At 47.8% G+C, this 22,546-nt stretch overlaps 1 protein-coding gene across 1 annotated transcript in view; it reads left to right on the top strand.

Annotated features, from left to right (window-relative positions):
• Nucleotides 1–19,494, top strand: part of TRAPPC10 (trafficking protein particle complex subunit 10) — an 88,947-nt gene extending 69,453 nt beyond the window's left edge. The window contains exons 14-23 of the mRNA XM_075542230.1: nucleotides 373–887; nucleotides 1,594–1,735; nucleotides 2,439–2,597; nucleotides 4,167–4,396; nucleotides 5,519–5,619; nucleotides 6,864–6,990; nucleotides 7,162–7,332; nucleotides 12,477–12,654; nucleotides 15,684–15,878; nucleotides 16,166–19,494. Of these exons, the coding sequence (XP_075398345.1) occupies nucleotides 373–887; nucleotides 1,594–1,735; nucleotides 2,439–2,597; nucleotides 4,167–4,396; nucleotides 5,519–5,619; nucleotides 6,864–6,990; nucleotides 7,162–7,332; nucleotides 12,477–12,654; nucleotides 15,684–15,878; nucleotides 16,166–16,404 (2,057 nt within the window). The 3' untranslated portion in view covers nucleotides 16,405–19,494. The remainder of the gene's footprint in view (nucleotides 1–372; nucleotides 888–1,593; nucleotides 1,736–2,438; nucleotides 2,598–4,166; nucleotides 4,397–5,518; nucleotides 5,620–6,863; nucleotides 6,991–7,161; nucleotides 7,333–12,476; nucleotides 12,655–15,683; nucleotides 15,879–16,165) is intronic.
• The last annotated feature ends 3,052 nt before the right edge of the window (nucleotides 19,495–22,546 follow it).

Here is a 22,546-nt window from a genome sequence, read left to right as displayed (position 1 = left end):
GGTTTGTTCCTTGCTTGTTGTGGTGGTTTTTACCCGAGTGGCTCTATTGCCAGCGGGAAGGTGGCCTGAGGTCAGGGAGTTTTGAAGAGTAGTTGCACATTTCTGCTCCCCTTCACATTGAGCGTGTCCAGGGTGCTGCTAGACAGCGGCTCTCAACCTGTGTGTCGCAACCCCTTTGTGGGCCCAATGACCCTTTCACAGGAGTCGCCCAATTCATAACAGTAGCAAAATGACAGTGATGAAGTTGCAACAAAATGATTTTATGGTTTGGGGGAGTCACCACCACATGAGGAGCTGTCTTAAAGGGTCACGCATGAGGAAGGCTGAGAACCATGGTACTTGGGAAACAGAACCTGTCACTTGTCTTTACAGGCCATAAAATTGTCCTGCCTATGCACTCTTTTGCACGACTGAAGAGTCTCCATTTCGACCCATCGAATGCCGTGGTCCACGTGGGCGGCGTCCTTTCGGTGGAGATAATGCTGTGGAGCCAGATGCCCATCCCCATCCACGTGGAGCAGATTACTGTCAACGTTCACTTCAGCATCGAGAAGAACAACTACCGAAAGACTGCGGAGTGGCTCACCAAGCATAAGACGTCCAACGGCATCATTCACTTTCCCCAGGAGCCTGCGCCCTTCCCCGCGTCCCAGAACAGTTTGCCGGCACTGGAATTGTACGAGATGTTTGAGAGAAGTCCGTCGGATAACTCCTTGAACACCACAGGGATCATCTGCAAGAACGTGCACATGCTCCTCAGAAGGCAGGAGAGCAGCTCTTCGCTAGACGTGCCTTCTACAGTGGCTCTGGAGGACGGGGCCCACGTGCTCAAGTGCAGCAGCGTGACGCTGGAGCCGGGGGCCAATAAGGTCCTGTTCAGGACTCAGGTGTGTGAGGGCGGAGAATGACACAGTCCGAGAGAATTTTCTGGAGCATGTCGAGGACTGAGGCCAATCCTCTGTTCTGTTCCCTGGGTTTTATCTGTATCCTTAAAGAAAAATAGACAGCATTTAAAAACTGTTCTACTTATGCAACTTTAATGCGGTTGATAAAATTTTGAATGCACTTCTTAGCACAGATTTATTTCAGGTCCCGTGGGGTTTGGTTAGCCTTTCCCCTGCTTCTTAGAAATGCACCCTCCTTGTTGGTTGAATGAGTGCATTTAAAGAAGGTGGCATGCTTTCAGGTTATCCTTATTTTCTTTATGTGGCTGCTGGGTCAGGTGCTTCTGATTCATTCTGGTGTCACTGTTTCCCCGGTGCAGCATGTCTTCAGCACTGCTGAGTTCCACTGACTCACAAGGACTTGGCTAGTCAGAAGTACAGCCACGAGTAGAGACTTCTGACTTGGTTTTTGGTGACATATGCTCTGAGTCTTGTCTCAGAGGAGGGAGGTCTTAGTTAAATACCTGTGGAGGATGGAATGTGGCGTTCCATTCCACAGCCGATGTCTGGGCATAGGCATCTGCTTCTCAAAAAGACCTTCGCATGAGGGGACAGACAAACCTAAGCACTGAGAACCGCAGCTTTCCCTCGGAAAGCTCATCCCTGGCTTAGGGCTTGACGTGCTTCCAAATGCTGCACTTCACTCTAGGCCAAAGAACCTGGAACCTACACGCTCCGGCAGCTGTGCGCCTCCGTGGGCCCCCTGTGGTTTGTCCTCCCTCACGTCTACCCCATCGTGCAATACGACGTGTACTCGCAGGAGCCCCAGCTTCACGTGGAGCCCCTTGCTGGTGAGTCGGCATGGGCGCTGGGAGGGGCCTGTGCTGCTTTCATTGGATGTTGTGTTTCCTGAATGGTCCCCGGCGCCCTGGGGGGCTCTGCTCAGCTCTCAACTACCATGGTGTACCTGAACATAAGAAAAGTTAGCCGAGTATCAGAAAATACATTTAACGTCCTGCTTATTTCCTTTCAAAGGCTAAATGTTTGCCTCCCTCTTTCTGCCTGCCCGACAGCAGCCCCTCAGAAACACCTGCCCTTCTTGCACCTCTAGCCCCGTGTAGGAGTCCGTGGCACTCCTAGCTATCCACGGCTTCTGAGCCCGACATCCTGAGCCGGAAGCTGACTAGTCTGCCGGCAGTCTGGCTCTCTTACTGTCCGGAGGACTCGGTGGTGATAAGATCTCCTCAGGGCTCTTCCCATAAGCCCTGTAGTTAGATCATTTAGATTAGAGTTAGTGCGGAAAGGAGTGAAACTGAGAGAACTCATGGAGCCTCTCCTTTAGAAAGTTAATTTTTTTGTAGTTAAGACTCTCACCTCCCTGGCACCTCGCGGTGGTGGTGGTGTTAGGTGCCCTGGAGTTGGTTGGTTCCGACCCATAACAGCCATATGCACAACAGAAGGAAACTGTGTCCAGTCCTGTACCTCTTGGTAGACCTTAATTCATATTTCATGGTGGATAGGGGTGCTTGCTAATTGCTGTGTCTTCCCTTTTAGATAGCCTTTTGGCTGGGATTCCTCAGAAGGTCAAGTTTACGGTCACGACCGGCCACTATACAGTGAAAAGTGGGGACAGTCTCCAACTCAGCAATGCAGAAGCCATGCTCATCCTGTGTCCTGCAGAGAACAGAGCAGTCATCTACTCTAACACAAGAGGTGAGGCGCCTGACACCACCAGATGAGAGGCATCGGATTGGGGCAGTCCTGGAAAGTCCTCTAGCACCAGCATGCTCTATGACAGCAGTTCTCAACCTGGGGGTCGAACAACCCTTCCCCAGGGCTCACCTGATTCATAACAGTAGCAAACTTACAGTGATGAAGTAGCAAAGAGAATAATGTTATGGTTGGGGGGGGGGGACGGTATGAAAGGGTCTCCATGTAGCAACGATGAAAAATACAATTTTGCTCTAGTTCCTAAATGCTTCCTCCTCCCCGTCCCCCGCCCCCACTATCATGATCCCAATTCTACCTTGCAAATCTGGCTAGACCAGAGGATGTACACTGGTACAGATAGGAACTGGAAACACAGGGAATCCAGGGCGGTTGATCCATTCAGGACCAGTGGTGTGAGTGGCGATACTGGGAGGGTAGAGGGAGGGTGAGGTGAAAAGGGGGAACCAATTACAAGGATCTACATATAACCTCCTCCCTGGGGGACAGACGACAGAAAGGTGGGTGAAGGGAGACATGGGACAGGGCAAGATATGACAAAATAATTTATAAATTATCAAGAGTTCATGAGGGAGGAGGGAGGGGGAAAATGAGCTGATGCCAGGGGCTTAAGTGGTGAGCAAATGTTTTGAGAATGATGACAGTGAATATACAGATGTACTTTACACAATTGACGTATGTATGGATTGTGATAGAAGTTGTATAAGCCCCTAATAAAACGATTAAAAAAAAGATGGAAGAAAACACAGTCATTATACCTAAAAATAATGAAAGGGTGTTTGCATGAGAAAGGCCAAGAACCACTGCTTTATGAGGAGGCTAGGATGAAAGCATGATCATGCCCACACAGTCAGACAAGTGTGTGCTTCCTGTGTCCAGTGCAACTCAGGTGACATCTGAAATCCCACCCCCACCCCCCACGGCTCTCCGTTGAGCCAGAGTGGGTGGTGACTCCCCCACTGGGGAGGAAGAGAACCATTTATATACACTCCATGTGGGGGCAACCCTAGGAAAAGCATGTGACCCTTCATGGTTACTAATCTGCATTTAGAGAACTAAACATTGTGGAAGAAACACTGTGTGCCAACCTTTGCCACCTTCCCACTCCTCCCCTACCAACACCAAATCCCCCAAACAAGTCAGCTGTTTTAGGCACTGGCTAGACATCTCATTTTGGAATTCTTTTCTCCCCGAATCTCTGGCCATTGGATCTGGGAGACCCTGTGCTGCCTTTCTGGGGAGTTGCTGGCCACCAGCGGGTGTGTGGTGGGAAGGATGCCATGCAGACACACAGTAGTTTGTGGGGCTGTTGGAGGCAGGGTATGAGTGTGGGGTGACAGGGGCAGGTATTCTGGAGAGAAACACAGAAGTCTTCAGGCTGCCAACTAATGGCACTCCCTGGGCTCCTGCCCTGCCCTGCGCTGGAGTCGTTCTAGCTCTTGGTCTTCCAGCTTTCCTCCCGACTGAGCCCTTCCTCGACCCATCCTTCCCCACAGTTGTCAGCTCACTTGCTTTAAGAAAGAGAACATGAAACCTTTTCTGTTTTTTTCATAGAGAAGTTTTCAGACACATCGCTCAGGATTCAGTCCTCAGGGAAGGTCACAAGCATCAGCCTGCCAGCTGCTCCTGCATACCACCTGATTGAGTTTGAACTGGATGTCCTCTCACTGCCTTCAGCTCCCGCATCTCGAGGGGACAGTGTCCAGCCTGTGCTGAAGGAGCCTCTTGGGAGCTGTCCGGAGAGGCCGGCAGCTAGCCAGGGCATGGTGACCACAGACCACAAAGTAAGGCGTGGTCAGTGGCTTATCGCTGTGAGGGGATTGCTTTACAGGCCAGAGAAGAGAACTGGCTGCTGGAGGGCTGTGGGTTTGGGTTCCGCATCTCTAACAGCACAGCTCTCCCCAGCAAGCCCAACAAAGGGAAAGAGGGACGGAAGGGAAGGGGTGTTGTCGGGGGTTGAGTGGATGCTTCAGGCTCATGGGAGGGGCTGTGACATCGCGGCTGGCCATCCGCGTGTCCTTTAGAGGAGGCCAGAGAGTGCAATGGATGGCATGCTTCTGTTCTCATCCACTGGAACATAGATGAGCTTAGTGAGGCAAGCACCTTATCATTGAGGGCCTTAAGGGTGGCATCACTGAAGCTGACAGCTCTGTGACTTTGTGCAATATGTTGCTGTCATTGTGGTTGAGAGAGTCTCCTCTGTAACACCAGTCTCAACTTGGAGCCGTCTTGGACACCCAGGTGTAGAGAGCCCTTACGTACACCCCAGAGTAGACAGAGAATGAGAATGGTGGTCATCCTGAAGAGACCAGGGCGCCAAGTATCAAGCAGGACAACACTGAGGGAATATGAGCAGACTCAGAGGCAAAGAAGAGAGTCATTCCACTCAAAGAGCCCGGAGTCAGTGCAGAGTGAGTGCTGTTCTGTGCGCTGTGCACTCGGTGGTGCCGTCAGTGGGAAGGACAAGGACGTTTGAGACCTAATGCCTGTCCTTAAAGGAATTGATAGCTTGACCTAACTGCACCCCCCACAGTGGGGGACTGGTTTTCAGTTCCTGTTTGCAGCATCTTAGGGAATCGATGTTCAGGTCATTTATTTGACTTTGAAGTGGTTAGTGATTGACGAACTTTGAAAGCACTTTGGCCGTGGAAGTGTGAGAACTGTACCGACATGGACTTGGTGCTTGGCCCCCATCTGTGCTCCCTAATGTCAAGGCCCTGATGTGATGCGTGACTTTTTGCCAGTTCTGGATCTCAGCGGCTCCTCTCCTGTCTATCTACACATGTGTTTAAGGAGGGGCTCGTGGTCTGCGTGATGATCAAATGTCTAGTGAATTGGCAGATGCTGCAAATTGGGAGCAGTGTAGTGGTGCCTGTGCGGCCTCACCTCATGCTTGGTCTTTGCAGGTGTCGATTGACTGCCCATGGTCCATCTACTCAACTGTCATTGCCTTGACCTTCAGTGTGCCGTTCCAGACCACACACGCACTGCTGTCAGCTGGGACTAGGTAAGGAGGCTCACACACCAGTCTGGTTCTTGCTGAGATTCTTGGTTGGTCGGAGCTTGGCTTTAGTAACGGAGATACAAGTCTTGTGAAGGCATTTGTGTGGGGAGTTGGCTTTCCTTGCTGGAATTTAGTTCCCTTAATCTTCCTCTTGGTATATAGAAAATAAGCACATTTTCACCAGTTTTTTGTTTAGAAATGTATCGTGGACTGTGTAATCATTCTAGAAACAATTGTTGTTTAGATTTTATAGTATTCCATTGAGAAAGGTTATTTTAATTCTTGTGTTTATTTTTCTTTGGGGGAAAATGGAACTTGTGATATAGTTGAGCTTTTTTTTTTTTTTTTCTAAAGCATTTTAGGGCACTCCCAGGCCTCATGCCGCATCATGTCATTTCTAATTGCACATTACTACCCATTAGGGGCATTTTCTTATGCCATCACAATGCCACTGCCCACTTGTTTAGTTCAACAATATTTCCTGGTCTCCTCAAACCCCTAGTCAGTCCATACTCTGCCTCTCCCACTGGTTCATTGACTTGTTGCCATGGATTGGCTTGAATCAAGATCGAAACAAAGTTCTCATCTGACTATCATCTCCCTTGATCTTTCTTCATCCCTACTCCCCCACTCCTTCCTTGCCTTCCAAGCCATTTACATGCTGCTGAATGTGGGCCACCTGACCATTCTGAATCTGGCTCATCACATCTTTATGGGTTTAACGATTCCTTGGTCCCCTGTACCTCCTGTCAACTAGCAGTTATCTCTAGAACAGCTGCACCTGGCACCGACCCACTAAATGCTGGTGACATTGAGTAAAAACATGACATATATTTAAAAAGAACCCCAGGTGCTTGGCTGGTTTAAAAAAAACACAAAAAACTACATGTAATAGAAATTCAAATGTGAATTTAATTTCTCACCGAGTAATTATTTCTGTACTCTGTTCTAGCACTGTCTCTTCTATGTAACTTACTGCAGTCTATCAGTATGCTTATAAAGATCTGCCATGGTTCACTAATGCCTGGCCAGAAACAGTTCTCTTTGGTCCATTTTCCCACAACAGTGGCTTAAAGAGATTTGCTTTAACACGTGGAATCACGAGGGGAAAATAAACCTAACAACGTGTTTTCATGCTGCTGTTACTTTCTGTTTCCCTTCATAAAGGATCCTCTCAGCCAAGCCAAAATATATTTATTAAGGTTCTTAAATGTGAAAACTGTCCCTTAAATTGTGTTCTGTCTTAGGAAATACGTTCAGATTTGTGTCCAGAACCTGTCGGAACTTGACTTCCGGCTCTCAGATAGTACTCTTACAGACACTGGGGATAGTGCCGACCTGTACCTAGTGCCGCTCAACACACAGTCCCAGCAGGTAAGCGCTTTCTTACCTGTGGGCCACATTGTTTTCTCCGTGGGTGGTGCAGGGCCCCAGCGCCCTCTGTGGGTGTCCTGGGCCAGAGGAGCTCTGCTTCCTGGCAGGGGCGCCTTTCTCGCGGGCATTCTTGTTTCTGTGGTGTCCACTGACGGCTGACTCTGGTTGCAGCTCTTTCACAGCCGGCAGTCAGTGTTCTTTGTCTGGGAGCTGAAGTGGACGAGGGAGCCGCCCGCAGCCCTGCACTGCTGCTTCTCCATTGGATTCTCCCCTGCTTCCGAAGAGCGGCTGTCAGTCTCCTTACAGCCACACACTTACGAATTCCAAGTGGAGAATTTTTTTGTATGTATTTTAGCAGTTGGAGGGTGTGGTGGGAGCTGGGGAAGGGTCCTAACAATAAAAGGTGGGATTGTAGGCGTTTATAATCCGACCAGTTGGAATAGAGAACAGCTTTCAATGTAATGAACCAGGAGATGGAGAAAGCTAGCACATACCTGGGGCAGTTAGATCACTGACTGCATTTTAGAAACCCAGACCTTTGCCAGTGGTGTGTCTGCTCTGTGTAGACTCTTACTGACACGTCTAGGGTCAGTGCTTATGTAGAGCTCAAGGGATTCTTTTTTCCTTCCTCTGACATTTCATTGCGATCTGCAGCTACTACTCAAGAGGCATTATTTTGTAAAGCATGTCTCTTGCAATGCAGCACTGTAAGTGTTACAGTAATTTGCTTCTTTAATAGCCTACTTAACATGCCTCTTGGTAGAAGCCAATTTAGATGTGGAGCTGACAACAGTGAGTAGATACAGTGTATCTGTTGTTCCTTTAGTGAGATGATTGATTGGATTCTGGTTACACAAATCTGTATGTGAATGTACAACATGGCAAACATTTCCTTTTATTCATTATGCAAAGAAATGGTCAAACTGCATTTACCTGAGAAAGTATGTGTGTAACTAGTTCTTGATGTTAGCAGCAGCTTTGCCTTCTTCTAAATTTAACAGACTCTTTGCTTGGGCCCCATGTTTTATTCAGCTCTCGTGATCATCCACAGAGGGTTGAACTAGCAGAATCGTTTTCTGCACTGCAGACAGACCCCTTTTTGTCCTGTTGACAGCGATTGGGCAAGAAGTCATCTGTGTGGTAGAGTCTGCAATCTGCTTTGCTTTCTGCAGGTGGTGGTTAGCTGCTTAGCTGGTTTTCTTTCTCTGTTTCCTCTCTTGAAACTAAGAGGGCGGAAAGAAGTGATGGATGGCACTTTCTTTTTCTAACATCGATATTTCTAGAGTTGTGCAACCATCAGAATAACCTTATTTTAGAACCCTTCCATCATTCCAAAAAGAAACCTTGCACGCAGGACAGGTATTGCCCAGTGCCTTTTCCCCGCAGCCTCGGGCGCACACGAACCAGCAGGGAGATCTGCCTGTGGACTTCAGACGTTCCACATAAGTGGGATCAGGTCACATTAGACATTTGTAAGTGGCTTCTTTAAGTTAACATAATGTTTTCAAGGTTCATCTGTGTTTTAGCTTAGATAAGTACTCTTTTCATGATTAAATAATATTCCATTGTTTAGATTCACCACGTTTTGTGTTTCTACTCCTGTCTTGATAAAGATCTGGGTCGTCAGGCCTAGTGCTGACCGGAGCATGTCTGTTCAGGTTTGGTGAGGGCCTGTGCTTTGAGTTCTCTTAGGTAAGGACCTAGGAGTCCAGGTGTCCAGTCAGATGGAGCTCTTATGTTGAACGTCTTCGGGAGCCGCCTGACCACTTCCACAACAGCTGTGCCATTGTACATTCCCAAACCAGTTTCTCCGCCTCCTCACGAACGCTCACCTATGTTTTGGATTACAGTCATTCTGACAAATGGGAAATGATTCATCTGTGGTCCCTGTGATCAGAATCCTTGGTGGCAGCAGGTTGAACGGTATTAAGAAGCCCTGTTGTCGCTATCATGGAAAGGTTGGCAGTGTGAGCCCCACCCCCACCCCTCCATGGGAGAACGACCGAGCAATATGCTTCCATTAAGGTCGCAGCCTCGAGAATCCTATGGATGGCTTTGCTCTGCCACAGGGACCCCCACCGAGTCAAAATTGACAGAAGTGAGCAGTCGTGGTGTTAAGCATGCTTCTATGAGCTTATCCGCAATTGGAGAAATGCCTATTTGATTTGTTATCCAGTGTTTACATTTGGGTTATTTATTTTTATATTGAGTTGTTAGGAGTTCTGTATACAAATGCCTTATCAGATATATGAAATACAAGCATGCTCTATCTGAAGTCTAGCTAATCAGTCTCTTTCATTGCTTGTACTTTTGGTGTCAGATCTAAGAAATTATTGCTTAACTCAGACTCAAAAGATTTCTCTCATACTTCTTAAAGTTTTATTGTTTTAGCACTTATATTTAGGTCTACAATCTGCTCTGAGTTCATTTTTGTGAGTGGTGGGAGGTGGTAGTATTATTGGGTGCGCTTGAGTCAGCTGAAACTCATGGGGTCCCTGGACAACAGAGGGATATACTGCCTATTGCCCCCCCCCCCCCCAGCCTCCCAGTTGTTTTTCTTGAGCTCACTGTTGCAGCCCTGTATTTTACCAAGTACAGCCGGCTCCTCCTCCTAGCATATCCAGGATGGGAGAGACAACGTCCTTTTTCTAAGGATCACTCGGTTGTGCTTCTTCTGAGACAGATGTGTCCTTCCTCTAGCTGTCCAGGTATATATGGATACTCAATGTCTTTCACTAACTCCTCATTCCAGTGTATCGGTTCCTCTCTGGTCTTCCTTTGTCATTGTCCACCCTCACCTGCGTGTGTTTTCTGCTGTATAACTAGTTTTACAATCTGCTCTGCGCGCGTTGTGTGTGTTGTGAAAGGCGTGCCTTGGAGTCCGTTCCAACCCTTAGCAGCGCTGTGTACAGCAGACTGAAATACTGCCTCATCGGTCCTTCGCCGCCCTCACAGCTGTTCTGAGTTAGCCACTGGACCGGTCCATCTCAACAAGGGCCTCCTCCTTCTTTTTGAGGCAACGGAAAATACCACGGCTTGGGTCAGTTGCAGGTTAGCCCTCAAAGTGATATCGTTGCTCTTGGACATTGTAAAGAGGTCTTTTGCAGCAGATTGGCCCAGTGTAATATGTTCTTTAATTTCTTGACTTCTTTCGTGGTTGTTTGAGGGTCCAAATAAAATCAAATTCTTGGCAACCTTAAGTTTTCTCCATTTGTCATGGTGTTGCTCACTGGTCCAGGTAGTGAGGGTTTTCATTTTCTCTCTGTTCCAGTATAAACCACACTGACGGCTGTAGTCTTCGACGCTTCCAACCTCTTTAGCAGCAAGTGAAGTTGTGTCTTTTGCATATCACATGTTGTTCACAAGCCGCCCTTCAAGTCTAGCCCTACATTCTTCTTCATTTAGTCCAGCTTCTCGGTGTTTGCTGAGCACACAGGTGGAATAAGGACGGGTCACTGGGTGCCATTGAGTCATTGGCACCGTGTCCAACAGAGCGAAACACTGCTCGCTCCTGTGCCATCTTCCTAGTTGTTAGGTTTGAGCTCATTGTTGCAGCCACTGTCAGTCCAGCTCGTCAAAGACCTTCCACTCTTTGGCGGCCCCTTCCACGTTACCAAGCAGGATGTCCTTCTCCTGGGCTTGGTCTCTCCTGACAACACGTCCAAAGGACATGAGATGAAGTCTCACCATCCTTGCCTCTAAGGAGCACTCTGACTTTACTTCCAAGACAAATCTGTTTGTTCTTCCATGGCTTGCGCCAGATCACTTTAGTCCTCAAAGTAACCTCCTTGGTTTTCAGTGCGCTAAACAGGTGCTGTGCAGCAGATTTACCTACTGCCAACAAGGCTTTGGATCTCTTGACGTCTGCCTCCATGAGCACGGATCGTGGATCCTTGACAGTTTCTGTCTTTTGTCCACTTATCATGATGATCTTTCAACTCACAGTGACCCAGTAGAACCGAGTGGAACTGCCCCACAGGGTTTCCCAGGCTGTGATTTGTGCAGGAGTAGACAGCGGTTTGGCCACATGCTTCTTCCTCAGAACAGCGTGGGGGGTGGAGGGGTCAAGCCACCATCAGTGCTCCTGTGATTACTACAGAGGTGTATTCTTTGTAGACACTGTTGGTCGCCTCCATCAGGGAAAGATGGGTCTCACTGCTCACTCTGTGGCCCAGTGCTTCTCCACGACCCTGCTGCTTCTGCGTCCACACACAGCCAGAGGCAGTAACCAAGGTTCATCACTCCCTAACCGAACTTCCTTGTTGTCACTGAGAAAGACACCCACGTTTCCCCACTGGGCTCATAAACTTCCAGGATTGTCCATCCTCCTGCCGTGATCTTCTGGAAAGGCAGAAACTTTTCAGCCAGCACTTTATAATTGCCACTTTCCTTTGTCTAATTCCATTTTCAGCCCTCGGACGGGCACACATGTCTGCTTAGAGTCGGCTGAAGTCTTCACGAGGGGTGCCTCCTCTTGATGGCAGTGAAGTAAGAAGACCTCACCCAGCCCTGGCTGGGCCTGGCCTCTCTTCCGATGGATGTCACTTTCCCATCTCCAACAGATAGCTTTGAGTGTTTGGTACAAAAACCTTTGAGAAAAGCCTGTTAGTTGTTTAACTTCCAGGCAATTTTTTTATCTTGATATTAGGCTTTAGAAGTACCCTTTTAAAAAATTCCTAGGTTATTTTTCTCTGAAGGTTTTCTAATTCCAGTGGAACATCTTTTAAAATAGAGTTATGTTGTAAACTTTAAAAGTAAAAATGCCAGCAGGCTAGAATGTGGTGGTTAAGCTACTGTCTCATGTAGGAGGGCAGGTCTGTTTTGATTCTTTGTCCTGGACCATGGTCAAATGTTAGAGACCAGCATCAATAACGGTTTGGAAGAGATCCCTAGTGAAACTTGCGTACGTACTAAATGTTGGGTGATGCCGAGTTTACATTCAGGTATGTTCCGTGAAAGCGATAGGCCGGCCCTGCTTTCACGTGTCTCAGCAAAAGGATGTAGGCAGGCAGATAGACTCATAGCTGTTGGAGTCGTCGTGATGCTCTTTCCTCCTGTGTGTGCACTCAAAGGTGTGCCTGCTGAAAGGCCTTCAGTGATGACTTCCTAGAGCTTGTGCCTCTCTCAGGGGCTGTTCTGAGAAGTGACCATAGTAGCTCATAGGCTCTAGAGCAGTGGTTCTCCACCTTCCTGATGCCCCACCCTTTCAGATAGTTCCTCATGTGGTGGTGACCCCCCAACCACAAAATTATTTTTGTTGCTACTTTATCCATTGTCATTTTGCTACTGTTATGAATCGGGCGACCTCTGTGAAAGGGTCGTTCAACCCCCCAAAGGGGTCGTGACCCACAAGTTGAGAACCGCTGCTCCAGAGGCTAAGCAAGCAGGGGTTTCCCTTGGTTCCTGTCCACATTGGCCTGTGTCTCTTCAGACTGAAATATATTCCCTTTGTGCTCTTCTTTCTTTCTCTCTCTCCCCTTGCGCAGACGTTGTATAGCGTGAAAGCTGAAATATTCCCTCCGTTGGGAATGGAGTACTGTAAAACAGGCTCGCTCTGCTCCCTGGAGGTGTCAATCACCCGCCTCTCGGACCTCCTGGAGGTGGACAAGGATGAAGCACTGACAGAATCAGAGGAGTATTTTACAACGAAACTTATGTATGAAGGTAGGTGTAGAGGCCCCTTCTGTTGTGACATGTCAGCGCTTGAAGTGAGTGTTCCTTGCCCCCAGAGTGCGTTCTCCAGTTAGTTTGTTGAGTGGTGTGGTGATGTACTGCAGTCCGCTTGGCAGACCCTTGGCACTCTTGTTAGTGTGGGTTCACTCTTGTAATAAGTATCTCTCAGTGCGGCGAGGATAGTGTGTCAGCACCACCTTGTAGTGGAAATTCTCTATGATCATGTCTCCTGCCCTTTCTCCTTCACCCTCCAGCCCACTTCCTCCACTCCTCCCCTCCCTCCACACACACAAACCCCTCCTCCCTTCCAGATCTCTCTCCCGACACCCCAATGCAGTCCCTCACTAGGGCCTCTGTTCCTTTAGGACCGCTGCCTTGATTCCAACTCCCAGGGCTTCTCTGTAGGGTTCCTGACACTATACAATACATCCTCATGGGAGCAGGTGGTCTCATTTTTCTTCCACGGAGTGGCTGATGGGTCTGAACCACTGAACTTGTGGTTAGCAGCCCAGTGCCTAACCCACAATGCCACCAGGCCTCCTTTTTGATCCCCTTTACAATCGCAATCATAAACTAATTGCACAATATTGTTCATGAAAAATGACTTCTCTGAAACAAGAGAATGTAGTGGCATTGTTTTGCATTTTTATAAATCTGTTGTGTCTGGTTCACAGGAGAGGTAATTGAATAGTCATGGCTCTGTTGTGTTGTTGGGAGTACATGAGGAAAATGTATCCTTGTGTAGTGCAGTGGTTGGAAAGGGGAGGGTGTTTTCATAGCCTCTTTAGATGATTGAAGACATTCTTACTTTGTGCTTCGCCACCACTTGACAAGTGGTCATTGTGTTTTTCAAGTTAGTCCTAGAACTGGCATCCGAATGCTGTCCGTGAGCTTCTCTTCCTGACAGATGAGATCCCCTGTTTCCCTGGCATTTTGCTGGGTGTTTTGCCCTGATGTCTTGGGTCACACCACAGACTAGTCATGTGGAGAAGCACAGAGGGTCCTGAGTTATGCAGCTCTCTACATGGAGGTGCCCCCGTTGTGCACTATCAGGAAGTCCCCTTTCATTCATCTAGCCACTGAACGCCCCAGGAAGGTCTTTGTCAGGCTCGCAGATGAATGCCAGTTTCCAAAGGGCTAACCTTTCCGGAAAGCCTCAAGCTGCGTCATTGGCAACAAATACTGCTGGTGGTTTCTTTGAAGTGGCACAGGCTTACCACGTTCATTTAGAGAAAATGTTTGCCCGATACCCACGACGGTGTGACTGCGTCCCCTAGTTTTGTCTGTCGTTCTTTCGAGTCAAAGTGATGTTGCATGAAAGCAGTGGTTCGTTCTGTGCAAACAGGAACGGCACAAATGTCTGTCTGGTCACTGCCAGGCTTGAGTCTGCAGCAGCCGCACTCTGTATGCTTCCTGTGCTCAGTGGTGAGTGCCGCAGGCACTCGCGGACACTCGCCCCATGGAGCAGTAAAGCCAACGGAGCTGCCAGTACACGGGACTGCTGGCATGGCCCTTGAGGGCATTCTGCTCTCTGAAACAAGCCAGCCTCATCAGAGTGCACGCTTCATTTCTGTGCCTTCTTAAAACAACAAAGGTATGGGGATAGAGATCAGATGATTACTTCACAGGAAATGGTGGGGAGGGGGCTTCCCAGAAGAGTAGCTAGAGAGGGGGCTGCCTTCTGTGGTGACAACAGGCCGTAGCTTTGGTGATTAGATGAGCTTGCACCGTGAAGATTTTCATAGAACTGCACAACACAAACACGCCCCAAAGGAAGCACAAGTTGTGTCTGCACACAGTGAGCTGTGGCCCTGGTAACTGGTGCCATGCTGATGGCCTGCAGGTGTAAAAGGTGGTACCATTGGGGGCTGAGTGGAGGGCAGCCACAACCCTGCCCTGCTAGTTATGCATCTTCTTGTAATCTGTCATCGTGTCAGAATACGAATTAAAAAGAAGGTGTTTACTCAGGGTCTAAATCACTCATTTTGACTGCATCGTCGGGCCACTCGTGGCCCTGGCAGTGGTGTGTGTAAGAGTTGGTGGTGGTTTCTGCAGCTCCAGCCCTGGTCTCACCGAGGGAGAAGCAGGATGCGGAGAGCAGCTGTGAGCTGGCTGCTGGGCCCCGAGTGGCCCGTGCGCGCTTCCAGACTCTCCCTGAGCCTGCCTCCCCTCACGTGCAGGACCTTTCCCGACCTTTTTGCTGACCATGGAGTCATCTGCTTCTGTGTTGCAGTTGCACAGAATTAATGACTGTTGGTTCTAGTAGTTAATGTTAATTAATAACACCGCCATGTATTAAGGCTCTTGGATGGTCCAGTAGTTGTCTTATGTTCTTTACATACATCTTCTCATCTTTAAAAAACAGCCTTGTACTGGGGGTGGTGTTCTTACCACTTTGTAGAACTGAACTGGGAGGCCCTGAGAGACCTAGCCACGTGGCAGCCAGGATCCCACCTCGTTTGTCTGTGAGTCTTCCCTGTATCGTGGGGTCACGGGACACTCTTCCACTGCCAAGTAGTTAGCATGCTTATTCAACAGCCAACATAACCAAACTTGGAAAGCATCACACAGGTTTTTCAGAGAGATTTTATGTCAAATGTTAGTGATTTATTTTCGTGGAAAGTTACACACACACCCACACCCCTAGCTATTAAACTATTGCTGTTGGGTGCCCCTGTGTGATCTCAGCTTACGACAACTCTAGGTGAGAGAGAGGACTGCCCCTTAGGGTTTTCTTGGCTTCAATCCTCATGGAAGCAGATTACCAAGTTGCTCTCACACGGACCCCTGAATGGCTTCAAACCACTTTCTGTGAGCAGCTGAGGCTTGACCACTGTGCCTCAAGGACTCTGATTATAGTCATTGAGTTACAACAGGTGTTTGATCTGAAGGTGTAACGTGCTCTCCTGTCGCGGATCTCCCACTGGTGGGTGTGAGAATGGCCATTTTGGGTTCCGACTTCGGTCTGAACATCAAGTGCCCCTCTTGGGGCCCTCATATAGCTTCCTTCTGTGTTTCAGTTGTGGACAACAGCAGCAACTGGGCTGTGTGTGGGAAGAGTTCCGGCCTTCTCTCCATGCCTGTGGCTGCGCAGGCCACCCACCGCGTCCACATGGAAGTGATGCCCCTCTTTGCAGGCCACCTGCCCTTCCCCGACGTCAGGCTGTTTAAGTACCTCCCCCACCACTCGGCCCACTCTTCACAGCTGGATGCTGGTAAGAACGTTAGCGAATTGAGTCCATAGCATACTTGAGTGAGCAAGAGCTCTGCCCTCTGAGATGGCAGACTGGCATGGAAAGAATGGACTGGAGAACTAGCAGCTCATCTGCAGTGCCAACACACCTCAGGGGATTCTGGTCTTAGGCACCCCTCTCTGTACAACACTTCATTGTCTTGGGGGCCGACGGGATGGCGAGGTGGGGCCAGACTCTGCTTGCGGGAGCGTGCAGGAGCATACAACATAGATGTGACTGGGGACACTGTCACTCCCTGTGCTTTGCAGATAGCTGGATAGAGAATGACAGCCTGTCAGTGGACAAGCATGTGGATGATGCAGTAGACAGCAGCAGCATCAGGAGCCGGGGCAGCGTGCACTCAGCCTCCAGCACTGAGCACAGAGGCCTGCCCATGCCTCGGCTCCAGGCCTTCCCACCGGGCCAGGTCTTCAACTCCAGCATCGGCATGCAGGTCTTTGTCATCCCCAGCAAGGAAGACCACGTCCTGGAGGTCAGTGTCACATGACCATGTTGAGGGTCACGGAGCGAACATCCAGATGGAGGTGAACGCACTTTAAAGGACCAGGACTTGACTGTTCTTCATTGTTCCATTCTGCTCCAACTGGACTCAGCGACTCCACTTGGCCGTGGGAGCACCAGAGAATTTGTCCAGTTGAGTTGTCCTTGTTGTCATGTTGTGTGTGATAGGAAATTACTTATGCTCTCTTCCCCCAGCCCTGTGATGGCCTCTTTCAGGCTCTCCTGGCATCTGCCTTCGCACATGAACCACTCACTGCTCGTGGAGGCCCTTAGAGTTGGCTCCCCAAAACCACAGAGGTCACGCTGCCTTTCAGGTGGGCATCCAGCAGGCCTGGCAGGCCAGTCAGGGAGATGTGTGCCTTCTGGTCACACGCCCATCTGGGTGAATTCCTGAATCCTGGCCCCCGGAGCATCAGTTGTGCTTTCTTAGGAAAACACCCTTTCAGGGCCTGGGGGTAGGAGTCGGGCTGGGTGGGAACTAACCCTCTGTGCCTTGGGACATCAGAATGGGGAGGGCCCGTTGGGTCTTGTGGAGCCATTTTAAAGGTACTTTACAAAGGTGAGACCAGAGCATAAGGAACAACTCGGCATTCAACTGGTTTAGGAATAAATGTTTCTGGAACCATGTTTTCTCCCCTTAATGTTAATTGACTACCATATGCACTGGGGACTAAATATATATTTATTTAATGATCATTATGTATGTGGGGTTAATGTGTTGTATTGCTTTTCTCTCACCTCTAAACGTAGTCTTTACCTGCCATTGACTGTAATCATTTCTTTTGCACCTTGAGTCTTAGAAATTGCCATGTTTAATTTACAATGATTAGGTTGGGGTCTCTCCGTGTCCTTCTGGTTTGGTGGTGGGGAAGGACTGAGATCCTGGAATTTCCCTTCCACTGGTCCAGTAGACCTCTGTCACACCATACCACCAGATCAGTTTGCTTTTGGTTGTAAATTTAATTGTACATATGGTTGATTTATTATTTTTAAAAATACAGACTAACTGATCAAATGTTTATGTATAAGTTGCACCAAAAATCAAGGACAGAATCAATGTGTTTGTTTTTATTAGTGTGAAAAGTCACAGCTTGTAAATAACTGTTGTATGTTTTAAGCCTTTTCCAGCTCCCCAAAGCGATGTATTTTTGTACATAGGAAATAGGATTCTCATAATTCATTGGCACAGTTGGTTGGAATTCAACTTCATAAAATCAATGCAGTCCAATTGGTGGGGCCTCCCACCCATCACTCCACTGTGGATGGCTCGCTCGGAAGAGAACCGAACCGAAAGGAGCCCGGAGCTGCTGGAACTGACCGGGCAGAGGGTTAAGAATGTACAGCTCAAAAGAAGCACCTGACCGGCTACTCGCTGTCAGTATTTATTCTCTGTGTAATAGTCATCTAACTCAACAATTGAAAGTGTTGTGATTTTTTTCCCCCCCTTTCCTCTCCCCATGTCTTACTCCTTTGTATAGGTTGGAGAAGTATGTATGTAAAGCAGATAGTTGTGTATCTTTAAGTAAACCTCTCTCAGAAATTTGTCTTCCTTATGTGGTGTTTTAAACTAATAAACTTGGTCAGCCTGTTAGGCAAATTAGTACTTCAGCATCGATTGGTAGTTTAGGGTTTCTAAAATAAGATTTTTGTATCAGAAATTGAAAATCACTCTACAAATCTGCTAGGTCCTGAAGGAATGGTTGACATTACTTTTTCTCTGTCCGAAAAGCCTCCCGTCCACATTGCCGGCCTCTTCCCGGAACAGTAGATGGCCTTGCCTCGTTCCCAGAGCAGGGGCGTGGGGTGTGGCCCGGGGTGTGTGCGGCTGCTCTCCGGGTCCTGCTCGGTCATCACACATACACTCAGGTGGGAAGGAAGTGGGGAGCAGCCCATATGGCTTTGGTTTCTGATCGTGTAAGAACTGATTAGACTCAAATATATTGCAGGTTTGCTTTTCTCCCTTTTGTAGGGAGCCTGATTGCCCAAAAGACCTTTTGGAATCGAAGTTTCTAAGATACACAAGTGGTGGGTCTACCGTTTTTGTTGTTGTTGTTTTAATTCACCGTGTCTTAAAGGCCTTCTAAATTGGATTTTTGTTGCATCTTAAAATTAGTTCCATGTGTTTGAGACCAGCTGGTTGTGTTGATAAAGTTGTAGTTACTGTTAAGTAATTCTGAAGCCCGATTTTGAATGTGTATCTTAAAAACAAAGAATGTGCAGCCAGTTTGCAAATAGCTGTGAAACATGTAAATACTAGCAAATGATAAAATGAGTTGTGATTTTTGTGAATTTCATGGGATGTCCTGTGATTGGAAAAATTATAACTCTTATGCTTTTGAAGCGGAAAGTATAGTATTTAATCTGAAAGGGAATTCTACCTACAGTCCCTTGGACAGGCCAGCCTAGCCAAGGATGGGCCAGGGCCCTGTGTTCTCGTGGGGTCTCTGTCCATCCATAAGTGTGGCAGAGCCTGTAAAGAGTTAGAAAATGCTCACAAGGCTTCTATGCAGTTTTTTCTTAGTGTTCCCACTAAGACTGAGTTACCAAGTGGAATTAAAGAAGCACTTCAGGTGTGTATGTAAAATGAACAATGGTACTACTTTGTATAAAGGAACAAACTGTGCTGATGTAAATGTTTTATTTTGACTGTGATTTTTAAAATAAATCCTACCTGATTTAAAGTTTTTATTTTTCACAAAAATGCCCCTTTCTCTGGATTTATCTATCATATAAGCCAGGCTCTGGGAGCCAAAAGCATCATGCGTACAATGTGCTGGGATTCTGTGACTGGAAAAGGTGACAAGTTGGTGACTTTAACACTGCAGGTATTAATTCCATTTTCATGGTTTATGATGAAAATAATTTTCACTGTTTTGAGAATGGTGATGGCAACAAATGTACAGTTGTGCAATGGATGGATGGATGGATGGTCATAAGAGTTGTATGAGCCCCCAATAAAATGATTTAAAGAAAAACAAAAATCATTTTCACATTACTCTGTATTATACTGTTAGATGAAAACCATTGTATCAAGACTGTTTAAATTGTAAGCATTAAACTTCTGAAAATACACATTTTAAGAAGAAACATTAGTTTGAAGTTCGTTTTTTGTTGTTGTGGGGTTGGAAGCGGAAGGTAGGGAGTTAAAGGGCGCTCTTATTTTCCTCCCCCAGTCCTTGTTCCTGACTTTGAGGCACAGGTGATGTACCCTCTGGGGCACATGAAGAATTGTTCTCATAACTGATTCCTGCAGCTCACACACGAATGGAGACATTGCAGTTTTCAGAGCTATCAGTGTGGGAACTGGATTTGCCAATTGACCTTCCATAAGACAGAGCTGGGCCACCTGGGGTGGCGCTCAGTGGCTTACAGGCACGCCTCCAGTCGTTGCTTGGGAGGGAGAGCCGTGTTCTTCACTTGGTTTAGTAAGGTGCCCTTTCCATTACAATGTGTGTCCTGGGGGGGGGCAGTGGTCAGAACACAACTGCTCACCTGGCCAGTGGTTCCAAGCAGTCAGCTGTGGTGTAGGTGGGAGAGGCGGCACTCTGCTTGCTGAGAGAGCTTTAGCCTTGCAGAGCCTGTGGGGTAGCGCCACTCCAGATCATTGGGCCGTCATGAGCTGGAACCAGCTTGCAGGCAAGAGGTTTGGTTTGGGGGTTTGTTGTAGTTAGCTGCAGACCCGATGTGGGTCAGACTAGAACTTGGTTCTACAAGTTTCAGTGGCTGATCTTTTGGAAACCGAGTGCCAGATGTGTCTCCTGAAGTATCTGGATATAATCAAAGGGCTTTCTTATTTCCTTCCTCTCATTCTCTCTTGCTCCTAACTTTCCACCTTCCAGCCTTTCAGTTAACAGCACGAGGGGCTGTGGTCGTTAGGTACGGTGGAGTTGATTTCAACTCATAGGTTGAGTAGGGAAGGAAAAAAAAATCAAGCCTCAAAGTTGCCTTATTTAGAGGATTCCATGGGCAAACTATTAAATAATGTCACCCCTGTCACTGGGTGCAGAGCAGAACTGCTCTTTGGGTCTCTCCGAGACTTTACATCTTTGCAGGAGTAGACGGGCTCTTCTCTCTCCTGTGGTTTTGAACCGCTGACATTGTGGTTGGCGGCTACCCACTCCATCACCAGAGCTCCCTATGGAAATAATGTAGGAAACACAAGAGAAGATGGTGGGAATACACAGATGCACTGTACCAAAGAGAACTGGTCAACATTCACCCGTTTTAAGAGGTAGCAGATGATCGAAAACCAATGGTATTCATGGAAGAAGTGCAAGCTACACTCAAAGTATTACAGAAAACCAAGGGTCCAGGGGTTGACAATACCAATCGAAATATTTCCCAAACTGGATGCAGCACTGGGAGCACTAGTCTGCTAATGAATTTGGAAGACAGCTACCTGGGCCAGCTGATGAAGAAATCCCTCTTTGTATTCATTTTTACAGAAAGGTGATCCAACAGAATACAGAAATTAGAACAATATGTCACACACATGTAAAATTTTGATGCTAGTTGAAAAAATAGTTCTTGTAGGACATTAATACTACAGTAGTATGTCACAAGGATCTACCAGAAATTCTAGCTTGGCTCAGAAAAGTACAGGGAACAAGGGATCTGATTGGTAATAGCAAATGACCTTGACTGAAAAGCAGAAAACCCCTGAAAAGCAGAATGGTGCTTGTTTTTATTCATTATGGAAAGCCAACCGTAGATCTTGACCAATTATGGGAAACAGTGGGACTTCAAGATCGCCTAATTGTGCACATGCAGACCCTGAACATGGATCCGGCAATCACTGGCCGTTTCCTTTCCCCACTTTCCCCACGCTTGGTCTGTGCTGAGCCTAGCAGGGGACATATGAAGAACAGTAAGGTCGGAATTGGAGGAAGACGCATCAACAACCCGAGAAATGCAGACGACACACCTTGGGCTTGCTGAGTGAGGGCTTGAATTATTACTGATGAAGATGGAAGACAAAAGCCTTCAATATGGATTACATCTGAATATTAAAAATCCACACAGCGGGGGGAGCGGGGAGGGAGGGGGAAAAAAGGACCTGATGCAAAGGGCTTAAGTGGAGAGCAAATGCTTTGAAAATGATTAGGGCAAAGAATGTACGGATGTGCTTTATACAATTGATGTATGTATATGTATGGACTGTGATAAGAGTTGTATGAGCCCCTAATAAAATGTAAAAAAAAAAAACACCAAAAACTACAATCAGGAGACACCCGAAATGGAAAAAAAAATCCACACAGCTGGACCAAGAGCATCGGGATAAACAGAGCAAAGATTGATGATGTTGAGGACTTCATTTTACCTGGAGCCACAAGCAAGCCCCATGGAAGCAGCAGTCAAAGTAACAAATGGGGTGTTGCCATGGGCCAGTTTGCTGCCCATGTCCTACTTGAAAGCAAGGTGGGTGTCACTGGGGAGCAGGGTGCACGTGATCCCAAGCTAAACTGCTTTCAATCACCTAATATGCATACCAAGGCTGGACAAGGAATACAGAAGGTGTCCTTGGATTACTGAATACTCCTGTCACGGACTGCCAGAAAAACACCTCTCTGTTGCGGATGATCCTTAGAACCGAGGGTGGCCAGGCTTTGTCTTACAGACTTTGGACATAAAACCAGGAGGGATATGCCCCCAGAGAAGGACATCATGCATGGTACAGAATCTCAGTAAAAAAGGAGGAAGGCCCTGGCATGGAATAGACGCGTTGGGCCCCAGCCGTTCTGAAGGAGAAAGACAGGTTTGCTACTCCAGTTTACCCGTTTATCTCAGGGGGCGGTTGTCACCAAACGTCGCACTGACTCGATGGCTCTGAGTTTGGGTTATTTATTTTTAGTGCAGCACTGAGCAGCGCTCCCATCTGTTGTCTACGAGTCAAAACTGGCGGCATCTAACAACTTTTTCGGGAGCAGGTCACCTCTTTTCTGTAGTGCAGGCGTTGGGTGGATCCTATTAACCGTTAATAATTGACCTGCTTTGTAGGACGGGAGTAGAGACGCTGCAGAGGGAGCAGCCATCGGTTTGTGAAACGGAGTCGTTGAGTGAGCAGATCCTACCGTCATACCGTCGTCTTCCTCCCTGGGAGGCTGGCGCTTTGGACCGCTGCGGTCCTG

Source organism: Tenrec ecaudatus, chromosome 2, assembly GCF_050624435.1.
Source record: "Tenrec ecaudatus isolate mTenEca1 chromosome 2, mTenEca1.hap1, whole genome shotgun sequence".
NCBI classification, from domain to species: domain Eukaryota; kingdom Metazoa; phylum Chordata; class Mammalia; order Afrosoricida; family Tenrecidae; genus Tenrec; species Tenrec ecaudatus.
Note: the sequence above shows the minus strand (reverse complement) of the source record. Positions and strands in the feature narration are given on the sequence as shown.